Source organism: Bufo gargarizans, chromosome 2 (genome assembly GCF_014858855.1).
Source record: "Bufo gargarizans isolate SCDJY-AF-19 chromosome 2, ASM1485885v1, whole genome shotgun sequence".
Classification (NCBI taxonomy): Eukaryota; Metazoa; Chordata; class Amphibia; order Anura; family Bufonidae; genus Bufo; species Bufo gargarizans.
Window position 1 is genome coordinate 362289011 of NC_058081.1, and position 23135 is coordinate 362312145.

General features: G+C 41.5%; 1 protein-coding gene across 1 annotated transcript; it reads right to left on the bottom strand.

The window, feature by feature from the left end:
* Positions 1–3527: 3527 nt before the first annotated feature.
* STC2 (stanniocalcin 2) lies at positions 3528–23135 on the bottom strand. Its single transcript, XM_044277515.1, has 4 exons — positions 22852–23135; positions 11561–11703; positions 8894–9105; positions 3528–5239 (listed from the first exon to the last, which is right to left on the bottom strand). Exons 1-4 carry the CDS (start codon positions 23006–23008, stop codon positions 4843–4845), a joined length of 909 nt encoding a protein of 302 aa, XP_044133450.1. The 5' UTR covers positions 23009–23135; the 3' UTR covers positions 3528–4842.

The following is a 23135-nucleotide window of genomic DNA, read 5'->3' on the forward strand; positions in this document are numbered from 1 at the left end:
TTAAACCTGACAGGGCACACCTGTGAAGTGAAAACCATTTCAGGTGACTACCTCTTGAAGCTTATCAAGAGAATGCCAAGAGTGTACAAAACAGAATTCAAAGCAAAAGGTGGCTACTTTGAAGAACCTAGAATATGACATATTTTCAATTGTTTCATACTTTTTTGATAAGTATATAATTCCACGTGTGTTAATTCATAGTTTTGATGCCTTCAGTGTTAATCTACAATTTTCATAGTCATGAAAATAAAGAAAACTCTTTGAATGAGAAGATGTGTCCAAACTTTTGGTCTGTACTGTATATCTGGTGAGTGAGATCTACCCTGTTTCAGGGACATTATGTTATGCAGAGCTGTTTAGCTAGGTATAAATGTCACTCAGGGAGTTACTTTTGTTAGTGAGACATGCAGTTCTATGTATCGGCAGCCATTTTGGACATTTGCTTTCTCTGTCAATGTATTATTGTACATGCTATTCTATATGTTTTACTTACACAAGCCATTTGTATTCTTGTAGTTTTACCAATTGACAATCCTGTTGACCAATAAACAAGTTAGACTACAGAAAACAGACCTCTAATTTGGAAGACAGGAATGGTTTATACTGAATGTCAGACTGCTTCTTCAGAGCCATATGAGCAGCTCCTACCCTCACCTACTGTCTACTTCTGCAGTAACCCAGAGTACGAATGAAAAGGTTTAATTATTGCCAAGTAAAATTGATTCAGGGTCCATTCACACAACTATAATTCTGGGTCTGCATCCGTTCTGCTATTTTGCGTAACGGGTGCAGACCCATTAACTTCAATGGGGTCACAAAAGTTGGCCATGCTCTATATTTTTTTTGGGGGGGCATAGAAAGGAACAATGGATGCGGACAGCACATGGTGTGCTGTCGCCATCTTTTGTGGCCACATTGAAATGAATGGGTCCGCACCCGTTCTGCAAAACTCCAGAATGAATGCATACCCAAAATTACGTCGTGTGAATGGACCCTTACTGTTAAAAGCACTTATATGAGAGAGTTCCTCCAGACCAAGCCTGTCCAGGAAACCTGTCTCTGAGACTACAGCTACCAATGAACCAACTCTACTACTAGGGTAACCCTGAAAGAAATAAACCATACTTTATAGAAGGTCCAGAACCATCCAGGCTATACAGAATTCCAACAGTAAGGTATGTGCTTGTTTATAGCTAGGAACTTCTGCTTTGTGGAGAGAGTATGATGCCCACCAAGGGAGTAGCAACCATAGTGGCAGACCATGTGACTGCTAGGGCAAGAGGGGGCCCAGTCTTAGTTGGGATTATCTACTCTTCTACTGGAGGTGAAAACTTGGTCAGGACTTTACACTCTAAAGAAACAACTTTTAGAAAATGAAACAGTGGAAAAAATGGCCCAGGGGTCTTTCGAAAGGGTTTAGGCAGAAACCCTTCTGTCCTGTGTGTGTGTGTGGGGGGGAGGCTGGTTTAATCCTTGCTATGGGGCCCTTATTTTTCTATGTACACAACTAATGCCCACTACATTTATTTAACAGATTGGCCATCCATTTGCTCATCTTCACCTCTCAGCCTGGGAACTGCAGTACTGATTCTAAAAGTTTTCCACGTGTGTGGTCAATTTGGAAAGATTGCAAAGTGTTGAGAGAGAGAGAGAGAGAGAGACTCAGGAACTACTATTACCACCAGCATTGCTGTCTATACACAGCTGTTGGGAGAAGAAAACTGTGAAATATGTCAGAATTGGGCACATCACCCATCATCCACAGAAAAAAGGATGATGGGCCTGTTCATTGTCTCCATCACCCACAATCCCCTGCTTCTCACCTCTTGGCTTACAACCTGCCAACTATTCACCATCAAAGGCACCCCACTCAACATCAGGCAAGAGCCCAGAAAGTCAGGGAGTGCCCCGAGAGAGAAAAAAGGGTCTGCCCTCCATTCACTGTTCATGACTTAGGGAGAGCCAGGGTGAAGTTTGCTATTTACTTCAAAATGTACATATGTTTCACTAGTTATCTTCTATGGCCTTTTGTAAAAGCCTCAAGGATACAACCAAGCTGCATAACCATTCCACATTTGTGATGATCTAGCTCAGCAGAGCGGTATTGGCCCCACCAGGCTCCAATTAACTAATTAGGACCACACTATTGCATGGCTGATCCCTGTGGTCTTGCCATTACTGTTCACAGAGACTTAATTGGTCAAATCTGATACCTTCTGTTGCATCCATTTTAAAGTTTACTACTAGTGCTCTGAAACTTCCTAGACCTTTGTAGTAAATCTAGTCAAGGCAAAATCATCTCAACATATATTATCAAATGTAAGTCAATTTTAATCTTTGATAGAAATTCTATGAAAAATTGCTATGAATGAACTCTTGGAAATTGTTTCCATAAAGTTATAAATATCTAATACTTATTTTTAGGTTTGCTAAAATACTGTTCAAAGTAACATTCATTATCCTAAAAATCTTGAAGACACTTCAGAAGTAACACCAGATTTTAAGAAATCTCAGTGCATAAAACTCATATCTTTGCTGTATCATAAATAAGAAAGCATAAATAATGAAAACAATAACTTAAAGGCTAGGTTCACAATGCATTTGTGCATACTTTCAAAAAGTGCCCACAAAACATAATGCTGTAGGTGGCACCAATTGTTTTCTATATTATGGACCTTGTGAAAACATAAGCAAACAACAATTAGTATATACCCACAACTCTGATTAAACATGGAATTTTTATTAATAATAAAATAATTATAGCAATAAATAATGTGTTATCACATTAATAACATTACAGATCTGCATAAAATTATATTAAGTTGCTTAACAAAATATACTACTAGTGGCGTAAAATATGTACAACACAAGGTGGGATAGACGTTGAATGTTAAATTAGCTGCACCAGAGACAGTGGGGGAGATCAAAATTGATTCAAAGGAAAGAGGGAGCAGTTGCTTTCATATTCTAAATGGCTACTGAAAAATGAGAACTGGATCTGATTGGTTGCTGTAGGCAACTCTCACTTTCTCCCTTGTACTGGTTGTAATAAATCTCCCCCAGTGTACTGTGTTTGTACATGTGTATAGTAAGAAATGTGTGTGCACAAAGTGCATGTATATAGATATATGTATGTATTAGGCTACTTTCACACTGGCGTTTTGGCTTCCGTTTGTGAGATCTGTTCAGGGCTCTCACAAGCGGTCCAAAACACATCAGTTTTGCCCTTAATGCATTCTGAATGGATAAGGATCCGCTCAGAATGCATCAGTTTGGCTCCGTTCAGTTTCCATTCCTCTTTGGAGGCGGACACCAAAACACTGCTTGCAGTGTTTTGGTGTCCGTCTGACGAAACGGAGCCATACGGATCCGTCCTGACTTACAATGCAAGTCAATGAGAAAGGATCAGTTTTCACTGACACAATATGGCACAATAGAAAACGGATTTGTCCCCCATTGACTTTCAATGCTGTTCAAGACGGATCAGTTTTGGCTATGTTAAAGATAATACAAACGTTTACGTTCTGAATGGATGCAAGCGGTTGTATTATCTGAACGGATACGTTTGAGCAGATCCATGACGGATCCGCACCAAACGCGAGTGTGAAAGTAGCCTTACTGTGTTCATAAGGAAATACAATACAATAAATAGAAGCAAGAAATATATACAATATGAAAGACTGAACCAGTAGATATACATGTAAACATACATTTAACTTCATCCGGACCTTCATTCAATCCTAACCATTCTAATGTGTGAGTTTAAAGACATATATAAGCTCACATACAGATAGACATGTATACACACACACACACACACACACACACACACACCATGGCAGCAATATTCATTATATAAAGATAAGGAAATATATCCTCATAATATGAAATAATAATTTTATATGATGCATGCTGAGGTGATCTGTTGAACAAGACATTCAATGCTTTGCATGGACTCTGTTGGTTGTGTGTTGTACCCGATTATTACCACTGACAATAATAACAACTGGCTATTAGGCTAGGTAATCAAGGCATTTGGTTATGTTCTAGTAAAAAACTGAAAACTCTAAAGTTTTGGCGATATCTCCCCCCAAAAACCTGGTCAAAACCTTACTTTCCTGGAGTTAGTCATTTTTAACAAACAACCATGTTTTGTGGTAGACAGATGATGAAAAGATTGGTCTTGGTCTCTGCAGATGCAGCAATGTTCCCAGTATTGATGAGCAGGGCACATGAAGTTGGGGGCTAATCTGTGTATACTAGTATGGGCAAACAGTAAAGATTTGGGGTATGGTTGTGAGGGTAGATCTTCATAAAATGTTTTAACTTCACATACTGCTATTGTGAATAGTAAAAGTAGGTAATAGACTAAAGAGTATAATGGTTGGATCTTCTCATATTATGAGTGAATGTGAAGTCGACAAATCCAGAATTATAGCTTATGACAAGGTTAGTTATAAGTTATATCTCTAATATAAATGTTCTTTACATCAGAAGGGCTTTAGAGTTGAAACATATCGAATATAGCTTAAAATCTGAGCCTAAGTTTACCATTGACACCATAGCTTATTAAGGAACTAAACGACTAAAAGTTGTTTGATCTCATATAATCTTATTTAACATCATAAATCCGTACAGGTGAAATTAGCTGAAGAAGGATCAAATTCTGAACGTCTGCTCCATCTTCTCCATAGGAGCTTGGGGTAATGCTTCAGGAAATGAGAATGAACTGCAGGCAAAGCATTGCCCTCATATATAATAAATGCCTTGGAATGTCCATACTGGGTGATATGATCAATTTTTCAATGAAGGAGAATGGAAAAGGCTGGGGATAAGACAGTTTCACCTCCGAATATCTGATAAACCGATCGGTTTATCAGAGCTCTCTGTGGCACTGAACATCATTTTATTGAAACTTATCTTTCCACGATTATTTGGTTGTAGCTTGTTAACTTTTTCACTTTTCGTGGCTTTGGTATCTTTTTCCAGATCAGACAGAGATGAAGAATCACTGCGAGTGGACTTTCCTGTGTCTCCTTTCACTAAATCTCCTTGTTTTCTTGCTGGGCTGGCACTCGACCCTACTGAAGCATCTCCTTGTATAGCACTGGTGCAAAAGCTAAGTATATAACAAAGGCTTCCCCAGTTCTGCGCACATTGGGCTTGAACGCTACGAGTAATTGCATCTTTCACCTCATCCCCACAGGTCAACAAAATGTTGACCAAGTCAACATAAGGCCTGTAAGAAGAAAAAAAATGTCAGTTGAATAATTTATATAATTAAAAAAAATACTATCATATATTACTCAACTATTACTATATATTACTACTATTTTGCTCTAATATTTAATGCTCATTGGTTAGGATTTATTGTAATCTATCTATCTATTTATTGTATAACTTGCAAGGACTCCCTTTAATTTTCAGAGACAGTCCTGGGCCAAAATGGGCACGGTTTGTGTCCTAGGCAGGGTTGTGGGCATGTCCAAAAGGGCATTTACATGCCTGAATACACCAACTACAATGTTGGTAACTACCGTATGATATAGTACATTGACTTTGTAAAGTACTCTAAAGATGCAGCCTTTAGATCTTCCTGAAGAAGAATGTCTACTTTCTTCTTGGCCTCCTATTCAAAAGCATCCAATAGGAAAGGGAAATATTATGAGACAGCTTTAGTACGTGTAAGAAGAGCATTACTTAAGAGCATTCCTTTTGAGTTGTTTGTAGGACAGAAATGTGAGTTGGGGCACACTAAAAGGGGGAATGTATCAAGTTAATACAAAGCTATGATAAAAAAGTTTGTAGCCATCTCACCCTTACTTGTGCTCCCAGGATCTGTGCTGCATGGACTCTGCTTGTAAACATAGAAAACTAAAATAGCTTTTCTAAAGTTGGCACAGTGGCATGGTGGCTCAGTGGTTTTCACTGGTGTCTTGTAGTGATCCTAGGTTTAAATCTAACCAAGGACAACTTCTGCTTATAGTTTTTATATACTCCCCATGTTTGCGGGGGATTCCTCCTACACATACTGATAGGAAACTTAGATTGTGAGCTCCACTGGGGACAGCAATACGTTGTGAAAAAAATAAAAAATAAACAGAAAATAGTCCAGTATTTTGGATAGCTTAAGTGTCCTTACTTAGCAGTGTGCCACGAGTAAGGGCACGGAAGCAATCCAAAACGTATAAGAGTTATTTTTTACGTTTTTTTCAACCACTGTATGGATTTTCTGGTTTGTGGAGTGAAACAGTCTAAAAAAAATTGCAAATCCTCATTAGGTAGGGAAGTGGTATAGGAAAAGTGGAGTAGAATTTCTTGACAGTTTTAAGATTTGCCAAATTGATTATCCACGCTGTTTTGATAAATTTAGCACGCACAACTCTGTCTAAACCAGTAAGGACAAGACAAAAAAAAATGCTATGGAAAAAATTACACATTTTCCTTAAAGACTGCATCTCTAATTACTATTTAAGCCCACAACATGAGCGTGGTAATATTGTAGTGCCTACTGGGATGTCTTCCCCAGGACGACAAAGTATTTTTAAGGTAACCGTTCACGTTGATGTCTGTAGTATGTCGTTTTATGGGAAAATGTTCAGCATAACTTGTATTTTAGTTATCTAAATCCCTGCCCTTTCTATACTTAGGAGTACAGATAAGTGAATCAATTAATTCATCAGAGTTCTTGAGCAGCGAGGGGTTGTCCCCGTTGATCAAGTGGCTCCCCCTTGATTGACAGGACCAGACATCTCACCCAGCCCTGTCAATCTTGCCCTTGCACTTTTGGTCCAAGTAGCAACAGAAGTGCAGAGGCTCTGCTGATGCTACCAGAGCAGAGACTGTGCAGTTCCTAACTGCTCAAGAACTGTTTAATGAATGGATGGATTCATACAAATTGATTCACTTGTTTCTTCTTAGGAGCCCAGTTGGTGGTTCTTCTCAGATGGAACAGCTATGTCAGTATGAAGACAGATACCTATCAATTGCTAAGTACGACCAGTGGGGGAGCCACATTGCCTTTTTCCTCATTACTGGCTAAGGGACTGAATTACAACTAAACACATATTACAACTAGTGATGTGCGGCAGGGGCAATATTCGAATTTGCTATATTTTGCAAATAGTTGATAGAATATTCGTCATATATTTGCAAAGTTGAGATCATTTTCTTGATCGCGAATAAACGGCAATGTAATATTCGAGTACTGCGTGCGAAATACAGGCGTTGGTCACTATAGCTACATTTTTCAAGCTGCTAAAAGTTTCCTGAGACTGGAGAAAATGGTTGGCACGGCAGAATATTACAATAACTTTATATGTAGATAGAGTGCTCCAATATATTCACGATTGCGAAATCAGCACTAATGATGCTAATATTTTGGTGCAATACGTGCAATTTCACATTTTAACAGGTCTAACTACTTATTACTGATTGGTGCACTAAGTATTGTTGTAAACTTGTGACATCACAGCACTATGTATGTATGTAGCATACATACATACAGCACTATGTATGTAGCATGTATGTATGGACAGCAGAACCTATCAGCTACACTATATCACTATCTAACCTACACTGACTATCTCACTAACTATCTGTAATATATATATAGGCTTACTAACTAACTATCTAATGTAACACTGCTGTCTCTCTCAGATCTGCAAAATACTGCATACAAGGCAGGGGTGTATCTATCACGAGGCAAACAATGCATTTGCCTAGGGCGGCACTTCCTAATGGGGTGGCAGCATGAGAGGATGCTGCTCCCAGTACATGCGACGCTCCCTGTTCTCACCATAGAGACAACGTAACCTCTTCCTGTCACGTGACCCCTCCTTGTCAAAGACCTCAAGACTTGCCGTTGCCCTGTGAGACACGGACGCAGCGCAGCATGGACACTCGGCAGCGGGCACAGCGGCAAAATGAAGGTGGGCCGGAGACGGTGAGCTGGTGGAGTGGAGGAGGGGGGCTCGGGGCTGCCTGCTGATGTTGTCTCAGCAATCCTACTGGATCGACATCTGGGTCTTTCTCCTGTTTGACCTGATCCTGTCCGTGTTCTTCTACCTGCTGCCCTGAGTCAGGTGAGTGGTGGCTGTAATGCCCTGTCTGCTCACTGCAGTGTATGGACCACATAGGTTGGTGCCCCTACATTACAGTGGATCATGCCCTGTCTGCCCCCTGCAGTGTATGGGCCACATAGGTGGGTGCCCCTACATTACGGTAGATCATGCCCTGTCTGCCCCATGCAGTGTATGGGCCACATAGGTGGATGCCCCTACATTACAGGTGGATGCCCCTACATTAATTGGCGATAAATCTGGCGACTGGATGATCACAGGGGGCAGTTAGGGCTGTGTGTCTTTCCACAGCAAAGGCAATGGCCCACAAGCAAGAAGGGAAGTTACTGATGAAAAAAATCTAGAATATTAGAAATTACGAATACATATCACTATATTTTAAATATTTGTGATTTCTCGAAGTGTCGATATTCACGATTAATATTTGCTATTTGAATATTCGCGCCCAACACTAATTACAACCATTATAACCTGAAATGTGCCAAGTTAGGATTTATGGAGAACCTATTTAATAAATTGTATGGTGTTGAGAAATGTGTTGGGAGTAATAATAGTGGAAACGATTCTAATAATACATTATGTTCAGCAAATGATGTATGGCTGGTTAAAGGTTCTTTAGTTTCAAAACAACAAAAAATTAATTCATGACTGTTCAACTTTCATTAATAAAAGTGTCAGTTCTGCAAATGACTTGTACTTCAAATGTCGGTTTTATGCTACTAGCTACAATCCTTAAAAGAAGGAAATCCAGAAAAAATGGGCACAAAATGCTCCTGGCAGAACTGCAATGCTTTCTGACCATCATCACTTACTCATGTAACAGGAGGTCTTTGAAGTGAATCATCTCCACAATCACTTGGACATTTTCCTTGGCAGCAGAGCAGAGGTCATGCTTGGCATAGCATTCCTTTTGGAGCTGGTACACCATTTCTTTAATGGCAGGGCATTTACGACTAATACAACTAAATTTATGTCTCAGTCCATGAGCTTTGCATTTAAGGGCATCCTTGATGAATGATTTTCCCTGAAATACAGATAAAATAACAAGATTTAGAAATTTCTCTTTTGTGGCTGTGTAATACAATAAGAAATATCTGCATAGCTAGGTCTCGTGTATCTTTCTTCAATATGAAAACAATTCTTCATTTTGTTCTGCGAAGGGCATTCTGAAACAATGTTGGATCATCAGACTCCAAATTGCTACTGCTGCAGTCATCACTACCAACTACAGCTTTATGTGGTAATGCCACACTCTCATGATTGACAAACATACCGTTTACTTTAGGACAGCACACTACAGATGTAATTCAATGTGTCGATTTATTGATCCAGCCCAAAAAAGTGCATTATGTACAAACCGGATTCCAAAAAAGTTGGGACACTAAACAAATTGTGAATAAAAACGGAATGCAATGATGTGGAGATGGCAAATGTCAATATTTTATTTGTAATAGAACGTAGATGACAGATCAAATGCTTAATCCAAGTAAATGTATCATTTTAAAGGAAAGATACGTTGATTCAAATTTTCACGGTGTCAACAAATCCCCAAAAAGTTGGGACAAGTAGCAATAAGAGGCTGGATATAACGAAGAGCTGGAAGATCAATTAACACTAATTAGGTGAATTGGCAACATGATTGGGTATAAAAAGAGCTTCTCAGAGTGGCAGTGTCTCTCAGAAGCCAAGATGGGTAGAGGATCACCAATTCCCACAATGTTGCGCAGAAAGATAGTGGAGCAATATCAGAAAGGTGTTACCCAGCGAAAAATTGCAAAGACTTTGCATCTATCTTCATCAACTGTGCATAACATCATCCGAAGATTCAGAGAATCTGGAACAATCTCTGTGCGTAAGGGTCAAGGCCGTAAAACCATACTGGATGCCCGTGATCTCCGGGCCCTTAAACGACATTGCACCACAAACAGGAATGCTACTGTAAAGGAAATCACAGAATGGGCTCAGGAATACTTCCAGAAACCATTCAGTGAACACAATCCACCGTGCCATCCGCCGTTGCCAGCTGAAACTCTACAGTGCAAAGAAGAAGCCATTTCTAAGCAAGATCCACAAGCTCAGGCGTTTTCACTGGGCCAGGGATCATTTAAAATGGAGTGTGGCAAAATGGAAGACTGTTCTGTGGTCAGATGAGTCACGATTCGAAGTTCTTTTTGGAAATCTGGGACGCCATGTCATCCGGACCAAAGAGGACAAGGACAGCCCAAGTTGTTATCAATGCTCAGTTCAGAAGCCTGCATCTCTGATGTATGGGGTTGCATGAGTGCGTGTGGCATGGGCAGCTTGCATGTCTGGAAAGGCACCATCAATGCAGAAAAATATATTCAGGTTCTAGAACAACATATGCTCCCATCCAGACGTCATCTCTTTCAGGGAAGACCCTGCATTTTTCTACAAGATAATGCCAGACCACATTCTGCATCAATCACAACATCATGGCTGCGTAGGAGAAGGATCCGGGTACTGAAATGGCCAGTCTGCAGTCCAGATCTTTCACCTATAGAGAACATTTGGCGCATCATAAAGAGGAAGGTGCAACAAAGAAGGCCCAAGACGATTGAAAAGTTAGAGGCCTGTATTAGACAAGAATGGGAGAGCATTCCTATTTCTAAACTTGAGAAACTGGTCTCCTCGGTCCCCAGACGTCTGTTGAGTGTTGTAAGAAGAAGGGGAGATGCCACACAGTTGTGAAAATGGCCTTGTCCCAACTTTTTGGGGATTTGTTGACACCATGAAATTCTGATTCAACATATTTTTCCCTTAAAATGGTACATTTTCTAAGTTTAAACTTTTGTTCCGTGATTTATGTTCTATTCTGAATAAAATATTAGAAGTTGGCACCTCCACATCATTGCATTCAGTTTTTATTCATGATTTGTATAGTGTCCCAACTTTTTTGGAATCCAGTTTGTATCATTACAGCAACGTCTCGGGACTTAAGGCAGATTGGCCCTTTATCAAGCAGGACGCGATGCACAGAGTGTCTGATGGTGTGGAGATATACAGATTGGCAGATTGATTCTTCCAGAAGTGGCAGTCTTCTACATATGGAACTAACCAGAGCTAAGGCCCTGTCTCCAAGATCATAACAGCTACAGGGTCTTCCTCTACAGAATGTATGAATATACTGCATATTGTATATCTTTGGACATGTACTTCTGGTGCAGGAGTAGAAATCAAATACCACAAATCTCAAGATGAGACATCCAATTGAATTTGAGAACCTCATACACATTAGAATATTAGCATTTTTTTCAAGAAATGAAAGAAATATCAGTAAATCTGAGCATGGGCTGAGCAGTCATTTCATGTGTGTAAAGAGGGACCAGGAAGTGGTAAACAGGGAGTGGTGGGAGAGTGTTAAGATTTTTATGGCATTCTAAGTCTTTGTTTCTAAAAAGAGAAAAATTCCATCCAACCAACCCCTTTAACATGAATTATTCAGTAACGTTTTACAATACCTGGGCATCAAATCTACCGGCATTGTGTAGGAAGGTCATGCAGATTTCATGTAGACCTCGGATCTCACAGGAATTGTTTTCAAAGCATTCAAAGACTCCACATCCCACATCTCCAGCGTTGACCAAACAATGTTGAATTTCAGCTGAAATCATGTAACAAACTATGTGAAACTGTACTGATATACTGAGTGCACAGTAAAACATTAGACAGACCATTTATTAAATGTGCATAAAGTAATAAGAACATAGGGGATAATTTCGTTCAAAACTTCATTTGAATGCTGTACGAAGACCCGTCTCCGTACAACATTCAAAAGTATGGCTGCGCGAAGGTGAAATGTGTTACAAGACTTCTGTAAAGAACTTCGGCATTCAATAGTACAACTTAAAAACCATTTTAAAACTGCAATCCAAAGCTGGCGTCAGTACTGAGGTACCAATCACTACCCAAGCCGACTTCGGATTGCTGTTTTAAAATGGTTTTAAAGTTGTACAATCGAAGACCGAAGCTCTTCACCGAAGTCTTGCGAGACATTGGACTTAATGAATTTAACCTCCGCGCAGCCCATATATTTGAATGCTGTATGGAGATGGGTCTCCGTAAACGACCTTGGATCTATGTTCCGAATCACACTTCGCTCAACCCTAGTCACAAAAATAGTTAAAGTCTTACTCAAGTAACGTGGTGGTGTATAATGTTATGTAACATCTAAAGACAGACATGTTAGAGTTAAAGATGCTGCAAATTTATCATAAAATGTGTAAAATATCATTAATTTGTCAAAAATTTCATTAATTAAGCCTCTTGCAAAACTGAATATCAAAATTACCCTTATGATAAAGCCATATCCATAAGTCCTAACAATGTATATGAATTATTGGCCAGATACAAGAAGTGGAGAAATGGGTAAGATCTAACCTCTTCAGGTGGATGGTGGAACCAGTATGGAAACAGCAGTTGAGGCAGACTCTAAGCTAGGCTATATACTTGTAGAAAAAAGTTGAGCTTTCAGGGTGTGTTTTGGAGTAGTTAGATACTTATTCCAGCTGAAAGTCTAAGCCAGACTGAGAATTATCTGACCCCAGAGCATAACATTTTATGGACCCCTAACCAAGCCATTAGAGCAATGGGTTAACTAAATATAGTTCATTAATGATTAGGCAAAGTGCTGCATACATTTGCACATGAGTTGTCCCACCTGCTGTTTGTAGCTGGGTTCTTCCAAGTTCAAAGGCACAACAGAAACTGAGAAACCACCGTTCTTCGAGGGAGGGCCCATATACTAGACATTTAGGGCACATGAATGTACCAAGCTCAAGGTGCATATTTCAGGTATGTGATAGATAGTCTTCCTTTTTGTCTCTGTTGGTATTGTTGTATTGCTTCCCCTGACTGCAGCATATACTTGTACTTTGTCAATAACAGTTAATATTATTATTCCAATATTTGCCTCCAGTTTTTTTTACTATAAATTATGATTCCTCTTCAGCTGATCCCCAGCACCCCCACCAATCAGCTGTTTGAAGAGGCCGTGGCACTCCAGTGAGCTCTACAGTCTCTTCCTAGGCCAGTGACCTTACGTCCAATTGGAGCTACATAACTACAACTGAAGTGAGCACCTGTAGTGGCGGCTGTTGGCAGACAGACTTTTATCCTTCATGGCTATGTGAAGGCAAGCCTTGGATTTGAAATTCAGAAATTGTATGTATCATTTAAAAACCATCCAAAACCACCAGGAATATTAAGTGTTGACCTTTAGGCCTTTAGGAATATTAAATTCAAACTTTAAGGTATTAGCAGAAATGTTGTCACTAAATCCTTAATCTTAAGCTTATGTCATAAAATGCGTCATATACATTTGCAAGAAAAAGTATGTGAACCCTTTGGAATGATATAGATTTCTGCACAAATTTGTCATAAAATGTGATCTGATCTTCATCTAAGTCACAACAATAGATAATCACAGTCTGCTTAAACTAATAACACACAAAGAATTAAATGTTACCATGTTTTTATTGAACACACCATGTAAACATTCACAGTGCAGGTGGAAAAAGTATGTGAACCCTTGGATTTAATAACTGGTCGAACCTCCTTTGGCAGCAATAACTTCAACCAAACGTTTCCTGTAGTTGCAGATCAGACGTGCACAGTGGTCAGGAGTAATTCTTGACCATTCCTCTTTACCGAACTGTTTCAGTTCAGCAATATTCTTGGGATGTCTGGTGTGAATCGTTTTCTTGAGGTCATGCCACAGCATCTCAATAGAGTTGAGGTCAGGACTCTGACTAGGCCACTCCAAAAGGCGTATTTTCTTCTGTTTAATCCACTCTGTTGTTGATTTACATTTATGCTTTGGGTCATTGTTCTGTTGCAACACCCATCTTCTGTTGAGCTTCAGCTTGTGGACAGATGGCCTTAATGGTTCTCCTGCAAAATGTCTTGATAAACTTGGGAATTCATTTTTCCTTCGATGATAGCAATCCATCCAGGCACTGGGATGAGGTTTTGATGTTGGTGTGCTGTGCCTCTTTTTCTCCACACATAGTGTTGTGTTTTCTTCCAAACAACTCAACTTGGTTTCATCTGTCCACAAAATATTTTGCCAGTACTGCTGTGAAACATCCAGGTGCTCTTGTGCAAACTGTAACTGTGCAGCAATGTTTTTTTGGGACAGCAGTGGCTTCCTCTGTGGTATCCTCCCATGAAATTCATTCTTGTTTAGTGTTTTACGTATCGTAGATTCGCTAACAAGGATGTAAGTCTTTAGCTGACACTCTAGGATTCTTCTTCACCTCATTGAGCAGTCTGCGCTGTGCTCTTGCAGTCATCTTTACAGGACAGCCACTCCTAGGGAGAGTAGCAGCAGTGCTTAACTTTCTCCATTTATAGACAATTTGTCTTACCATGGACTGATGAACAGCAAGGCTTTTGGAGATACTTTTATAACCCTTTCCAGCTTTATGCAAGTCAACAAATTTGCAGTAGAGGACCATTTTCTTAACCCTGCTATGATTCTGAATTTTTACGGAGTTAACTTAAAATGTAATTGAAAACTGCTTTGACTTGCTTAGTTTACAGTTGCAAAATATAAAAAGATATAAAAATGTGCAAAAGAAGTAATTTTTTCATGCATTCTGGCTAAAAAATTTAAACCGTTTAAAAAAGTATGAAATCAATTTTCAGAAGTTTTGATTTGGACCTGAAGACTTTGGTTCCACTGTCCACGCTACGGAAGTGGGTGCCAGTTCATTCCTCATTCACGTCACACAAGTGAATGAGCATCTAAGTAACTTAGTAACATATTTGGAAAACATCCCTCTTGCCCCATCCATGGTTATTAAGTGGACTAGGAGTTGTAAATCGAGGATATCAAATACTCTACAAAATGCTGACCCTATGACTTATGGGAGCAGTGTATGTTTTAAACATCTGCTGGAGAAGCCAGGAAGTGTGACTCGACTTGTACTTCACTTGGCTTTCCTTCTTAGCAAACATTTCCTTACTAAGAAAAAACATACTGCTGAGAATTGACTGTTCTCACAAGGTACCAAGCCATGTTCTACTCTCCAAAATACGCTTCTTTGTCTGGACAGTGACTTAAGCCTCAATCTGCGTACCCAAGAGTGTAAGGTTATGACTTTACAGAAGGTGTGAAATCTAAGTGTAATTTGGCAAATATGTTAATTCATTCTTCTCATATTCTTTTTTCTATTAACATCCAAATCTGCGTTCAAAATTTTGCAATTGTCTTTTGCAATGCCAGACACTGCGCAAGTTTGACACCTTAGCTGAGACTCCTCAATGTGCTGTTCATAGGAATATGTTTTTTACCGCCTGCTATGAACACAGCAGAGCATGCTTTAAATGCACACATATCCAGCAGGGACTACAGAACCCATTTAAACAGGCTGAAATTACTGAATAAGGATCAGGAACTTTCATTCACATTTACACAGGACGCTTATTGGAAATGAAGGTCCATACAAATAATTGATCATTAGCCTGCCCATCTTCCCATGTAGAAGTGAGGACTTGCTGCTTGAGTTTGGAAATAAAACCAACAGAACATTGTATACAGCTTTGGAGGTGAAAATGAGTATAAACCATGCACGGTGATATAGCTGTTGGCACTATTGGCATACAGTCCTGAGTTAAAATACAGCCAAGGCGAGAACTTCATTAGGTTGGATGTTTATGTGGACCCCACTCCTATCTTAAAAACTAGGCCCTACTGTGTCAAATACCGCACCTCACGTCGAGGTGTGGTACAGTTTACGTAAGTTGCCTCCAGTCCATGCAAGCACAGCGAGGCAAAGGGTTAGAGACACTCGCTCACAAACCTGACATACTGAGAGAGCCTTTTCACTGCTCCAGTGCAACAGCGCTTCCATAGCCCGGGTATACTGCCACTAGTTTCTCGTTTGATATAAGCCCGGTCCGGTAACTGGATTATATAGGGTGAGAAACCAACCAGCAGTAGCGTATAACTATGCTGAAACACGGACGTGGGGATTCGTGATCGAGATATAGGGCAGCACAAGATTAAATTATATATTTAATCGCCTTAAGGGCTCACTAGACAGTACACATATAACAGAGAATATATACAGTGGTTCGATGTGCAGCATACAGGTGGTATACTACAAACAGAGAAAAAAGTCAGTTACCACCCAACTACGAGCAGGAGCCGGTTCATCTTGGCCACAGGATCGCAAAAAAAAAAAAATCTGGTTTATGCCTGTAATGGACAGTAGATTCATAATTCCTTATAGTTGATTTTGTTCCAAACAATGACTTAGACCCCCTGCACGGAAGTTTTCCTGCAGGATTCGTGCTGTCTGAATGGAGGTGTGAAATATAACCAAATGTGACCTGCTAGGAGTTTTCTGCTATCTGGCTTTGCTTTGAAGGAAGGCCCCCCTTTGGAGTTTGATGTCCTCTGCCACTCCTGGAGCAAATGGCAGAAATTAAATCATACTCCATATTCCTCACACCTCCCCTGTTTAGAGGCAGCACATTCCTGTGTTCCCCCGTGCACCCATCCGCCCTGTGTTCCCCCTTGCCAAGATAACGTATCGGCGTTCCCGTGGTCACGGCCCTTCATGTGGCGAATGGTAAAGTGATACTGCTGGAGAGCGAGGCTCCAGCGTAGCAACCTCCCATTCGTCCCTGACACAGTGTTCAACCAGCTGAGGGGGTTGTGGTCCGTCTCCATGGTGACGTGTGGCCCGTATAAATACTGCAGCAACCGGTGCAGTGCCCAGACAATTACCAGGCACTCATTCTCCATCTTGGAGTAGGCCACCTCTCCCAGCAGGAGCTTCCAATTCAGGTGCAAAACGGGGTGTTCCAAGCCCGTCATGTCGACCTGGCTGAGCACGGCACCGAGGCCAAAATCAATGGCGCTGGTGCACAAGGTACGGACCTTCCTAGGCCGCTTAAAGCTTGTCCTGAGGTACGGGGACCAGTACCCATACATTTTGACCAACCTGGTAGGTCCTCTCTAAAGTGTCATGGTCGTACCATCGCTTTTGGTCAGCCTGGGCTCGCTCCATATTATCGTGCACCAGCTGTGACAAGGCCTGCATCTTGTCCCGGAAACACATACTCGACGACCGACACCCAAGGGGGTGGCTCCATCTCCCTCCCAGGCCTTTTTCCCCATAGCCAGAGGCCCCCGCACACATCACCCGTACAGGAGCTCGAAGGGGGAGAACCCCGTGGAGGCCTGTGAGACCTCCCGGTAGGCGAAAAGCAGGTGTGGGAGGTACCACTCCCAGTCACGCCCGTGGGAGTTGACCAACATATTAAGCATCTGCTTCAAGGTGCTATTAAACCGTTCGCACAGGCCGTTGGTCTGTGGGTGGTACGGGCTGGTGACCAGATGTTGCACCTGCATCTGCCTACAGAGGGACTCCATCAATTGCGACATGAACTGGGTCCCCCGGTCGGTGAGCATTTCCTGGGGAAAGCCCACTATGGAGAAAATCTCCAGCCACCTTGTCGGCCCGAATGGGCCGCTTCCGGGTAACGGGTGGCACAATCTACTACTGTCAATATGAAGCGTTTCCCGGAACTGCTGGGGATGGGCAGCAGTCCAATCAGATCCACTGCCACCCTCCTGAAAGGCTCTTCAATTATGGGCAGCATTACCAGTGGGGCTTTGGGGCGTGGTCCCGCCTTCCCCAGCCGCTGGCAGGTTTCACATGAACGGCAGTAGGCCACCACATTGACCATCATCTTTGACCATTAGAAATGCTTGGCTAATCTGGTCTTTGTCTTAGTGACCCCTAGGTATCCAGCCATTGGAATCTCATGCGTAGCCCGCAACAACTCCATACTGAATGGATAGTGTACCACTAGCTGTCAGTCCCAAGGCCACACCTCTGGTGAGCCCTGATGGACCGTGATCCGGTACAGCCGCCCTTGGTCCCAGACCACCCGCTCGAAGTCTGAGTCCAAGGGAGGCTGTGCGCCCGCTCCTTAAGAGCGTTCAAGCTGGAGTCTGCCACTAACGTCACCTGCGGCTGTCTGCCCCCTGCTTGTCCCCTCAGTACCTACACCTGAGGATAACAGGTTCCAGCATGCTTGCTGGCCACACCCTGGGGCCTCAGCACAGCTGGTGTTAATGACCCCCTCCCCACTGAGAGGAGAGGCACACATTATATCCCCCACCCCCACATTCCCATCAACAGACATGTCATGTACATTATCAGTACCTACAGTGGTGGACAGTTTACCAGATGGATGAGTTCTTTGGGTTGATTAATAATGGTTCCTGTAATACTTGGCTGTCGTCACATGAGAGGCAGTGATGTCAGCAGTTTTAAAGGTCCCTCCAAACATGATGCTCAGTGTGAGCCCCCTTCAGAGAAATGAAGGTGGACTCTGCCTGTATGGGTCTTTTCACCTGTAGTCGGCCACGCCTCTCCCTGCCTCTGGGAGGGTTCCCCCCTCCCTCCTGGTCCTGGTAGCCAAATGACCCACAAAACCCATTAGGGCCCATAGCTGCAGACCAGAAGGTCACAGAGAGATGGTTCTGAGACCAACGGGTCCGCTACAGGTAGAGTCCACACATGGTACTGTTATTAGGTTTCTGTGGGGAGATCTCCGTATCTCCCCTCCCTGGCATCCTACCACCCAACTACGAGCAGAAGACGGTCCATCTTGGCCACAGGGTCGCAAAAATATATCTGGTTTATGCCTGTGATGGATGGGAGATTCATAATTCCTTATGAATCGTCGGTTCCATGATATCTAATAATATCCATGATATCTAATTTTTCTGCAGGATCTATGCTGTCTGAATGGAGGTGTGAAATGCGGCCTTCTAGGAGTTTTCTGCTATCTGGCTGCACTTTGAAGCAGGGTTCCCCTGTGGAGTTTGATTTCCTCTGTTACTCCTGGAGCAAATGGCAGGAATCAAATCCTACTCTATATTCCTCACACCTGCAATGAATAGAGAGCGCAAAACATAGGTATGGCTTTCTCTCCATTCACTGTTATGGGACATCTGAAAACAGTCAAGTTAGTGGGCTTGGTTATTTTTTCTTTCCATTCACCATTCTTGAGATAGGAGGGCAGTGTGGGGGAAATTACTGTGTGGGGGCAATGTGGGGAAAATTACTATATGGGGCAGTGTGGGGGAAATTACTATATGAGGCAGTGTGGGGGAAATTACTGTGTGGGGGCAGTGTGGGGGAAATTACTATGGGGGCAGTGTGGGGGAAATTACTGTAGGGGCAATTCTATTATTTCTAGAGACACTATACAGGGATAGAACACAATATAGGGTGTTATTATTACTAATGGCACTCTAGAGGACATTATAGCTGCTGTGGACACTATAGGGACATTTGAGGTAATTTATCAAACTGCTGTAAAGTAGGACTGGCTTAGTTGCCCATAGCAACCAATCAGATTCCACCTTTCATATTTGACAACTCTTTTGGAAATCCAGTTCTACTTTACACCAGTTTGATAAATGACCCCAATTATGTCTACTGGGTCACAATTTTTTCAGTAATACAGTACCTGGGGCATTGGGGGTCACAGCAGGCACAGTATTGGGGGTGGCAGCAGGATGACACTGTGGGGACACCAGGATGGGGAGGTTAATGGAAAAATTTAGAAATCAAACGTGTCTGTATTGCAAACTCTGTAGAGACGAGATGCGGCTAAAAAAATTTGTCATGGTGTCTAATGGAGGAGAAGACGATAGAGAAGGTCTACATGACAGGAGATGTCCCTGGATGTAAGAGGTATGTGATCAAGTATTGGGGGACGGGAGGTGCCAGAGAAAGGACCCGCCCCGGGTACCAAACACTCTAGACATGCCACTGTGGACCCTTCCTCCTCTCCGCTATGCATCATTATGAATGCTATTGCCATACACATAAAGTAATAATGAAACTATATTCACTATGCCGCAGCACCATCCTAAAGTATGACAATTACAAATCCTAGACTTCTCTGATCACTTGAGATGATGTCCAGTTTTCTCCTCATAGAACAGAATATATTGTTCCTTAAAACTAAAGTTTCCCACACTCGGATGAGGGAAGAACTTCAGATCAATGGCGAAGATTTATTATCTCCCTACGGCATTTTCTTGGCGTATAAAAGCCCCAGTCACCATGTTTGTGACTTTTTAAGTGCCATTGTAACATTTTGTTGCAATGGGCATTTCTATGCCACCCTCACTACTTTCCAAAAAGGGGGTGTGGTGAGGGCAGGGGGGGGGGGGGGGGGGCGGACAGCAAGCCCAATGCATTTATCTTCATTTACCCCGATTTACTAGTGCAAATAAAGACAGAAATCTACTTCAGCTCTTAGCACACAGAGCACACATTAGGCATACAGACTACCAAAGGAGGCTCCTAATTTGTGATGAGACTTATTCATATAATAGGCACATCCACTAGCAGTGCAGGGAATATCAAAACCGGCATAGACAACATCAGTCCCCCATTATCTCAGAGAATTTGTCATATTTTCTTCCTTAAAAAAATATCTGGCGCACACTTTCTGTGATTTTATATTTTACCCCATGGAGACTAGAGTCCTCATGTGGCTTTTATATAGATTATTAAGAACCCCAAATAGTGCACATTATAAAGAGACCCAAATAAGAATTGTTCAAAAAAAATTAACTGACGAGCTATTCTTCGAGCCTCTCTAAACATTACCATAAGGGTTAGAAACAAGACTTTTTTGATCTTGTATTCATTTTCTGTATGTACTAACTGGGAGAACAATAGAGAAGAAGCAAGCAAGGCATGTTCCAATCTTATAGAGCCAATCTAGTTTTCTAATGATTAATAGGTAGAGAATGTTCGATAGGTGGACACTGGACAGGTAATGATAGATTGATAGAAAGATGATGATAGATAAGATACATAAATAGGTGATAGATAGATGATAGATATTTGATAGATAGATAATAGAAAGATAGAATGGCGGACAGATAGGTAGATTGATAAATAAATAGACAGATATTAGATAGAAACAGTAGATAGATGATAGAGAGATAGACCAAATGATGGACAGATAGACAATAGACTGTAGACTATAAATAAATAATTACACATGTTGTCACAGTTTATATATAGATTTATTAACATTGTTACTTGATCCCCATTTGTTAAATATTTTGAAACAGAGGAGTAAAGATTGTCAGTTGTGTGGAGAAAGAACAGGAACTTTCCCACTCAATGCTATCCACTTGGCACAGTGTAAGCCAGTGGCTTGTAAACAGAATAAATCATTATCAAGCCTAGCTTGCTAGGAATGTAACTATGCCTGACAGAGGCACAATCAGGCTTGGTTTTGTAGACCACAGAGGCAATGCAATGTTCCCCTAAGGGAAAACTGCAAAGAAATGCATAGTGTAAAGTGAAAATGAAAAGCACATTACATGTTTAAAGCCGTGCTTTTAATCTGTAAGAAATGGGTTATGTAAATATGCAAATTATAATTCTGAAAATCAGCACATAGCGCATTACACTCAGAATAGTCTTTACAGTACAAGCTTTCTGTGTAGAATGGTTTCTTGGGCATCTCCCAATCACCTCAAAGTACTAGTGTTACCCAAATTGGCAAACTGGATCTCACTGAGATGTTTGCTAAGTATCAGACAGGACATTTCTTGTAAAAGATCTCTGCCTTGGTCTTTTCAGACAAAACACCCAGCTATTTACTACAGCAGCCTGTCTGGAGATGTGTGTTTTTTCATCCTCTGGGTTGAAGACATTAACTCTGCAATCCCCATGTGACTGGAGTAACATTCCAGCCCTGCTATGCACTCTTAGCACGTGGTTTTACACAAGCATTGAAGATAGGATCTGGTGCTGGCACACTACAAATCACAGCACTTGTCATCCAGCAAGATTTGATTACTACAGATGTCTTATTCAAGCAGCACTTCTTTTACAGGACCTCTGAAATAGTGTGCTTTCTATGGTTATTATGCCTGCTCCTTGGATAAAATCTGTATCTTTTATATACAGTGATATGTCACACCAATCTGGACACTATGCCAAATGACAAACCCAGATCAGTTACATTTGAAATCTCAACTTTGCTAAATCTGTAGAGATTAAATTGTGAGCCCCATTGGGGACAGCGTGATGCTAATGTCTGTAAAGTGCTGCAGAATATAGTCACCTTATATAAGTGTTTAAATAAATAAATAAACATAAATAAATTAACATAAATAAATTAACATAAATAAATAAATATTCCATATTAATTAACAAACAGGGGGACCAAATCTGCAAAAAAAGGCAAACATGGCAACTCTAGCCTCTGTAGCTCACATGTACAGCATGTTTGTCCCAGCTGTGTGATGCTCTCATAGACTGGGACAACCCATGTTCTAGACAGTCCTGGCTGCAGCAGCGCAGCCAAGTCGTAGTTAACTGTATCTTGGCTGTAACGCTTTGACAAAGTCAAATCTAGTCTAATGTCATTCAATTTTACTGACTCACCAATGAAATGTGACTGCAGCCATGTTTCTAGCATTAGAGCTAGCAATCTAATTAAATTATATAAACTATGTATAGAATTTAAACTGGCCTTTGAAAAGTTGATAAAAATGAGCACATGTAGAGGACAAACTAAATCCCTTAGGAGAGCTGAGTTTGTCATTTGGCACCACTTACCAATGGGAGGTCAGTAGTTTCAGATTAGTACTGCAGTGCTAATGAGAACGTTAAATGAGAAATGTGACAAATTCCTCTCTGCTATACCTGCCAGTGGTTCAGCAGGATTCCTGTGCCATAAATACCTGTGTTCTGCAGGGAGAGCCTTCCTTTCTGATTAGCCAGCTTGTCTCTGTCCTGGTTACTCTCGGGCAGGTCAGTAGCATCTGTCCCATAAGCTGCATCAAGGCTTGTGAACACCAGCCCCAGTGTAAGTAGCCTTCTGAGGAGTTCCCTGCACATGGTCCTGTCTTACTGAAGTGAGAGGCTGAGAAGAGAGATCAGCCTGCTGTGCTCTGTAGCCCTGTGCTTAGCCAGCCCCTTCCACTGGCAGTACAACTGGAGCTGGGAATGATGAGGAGCTGGGAGG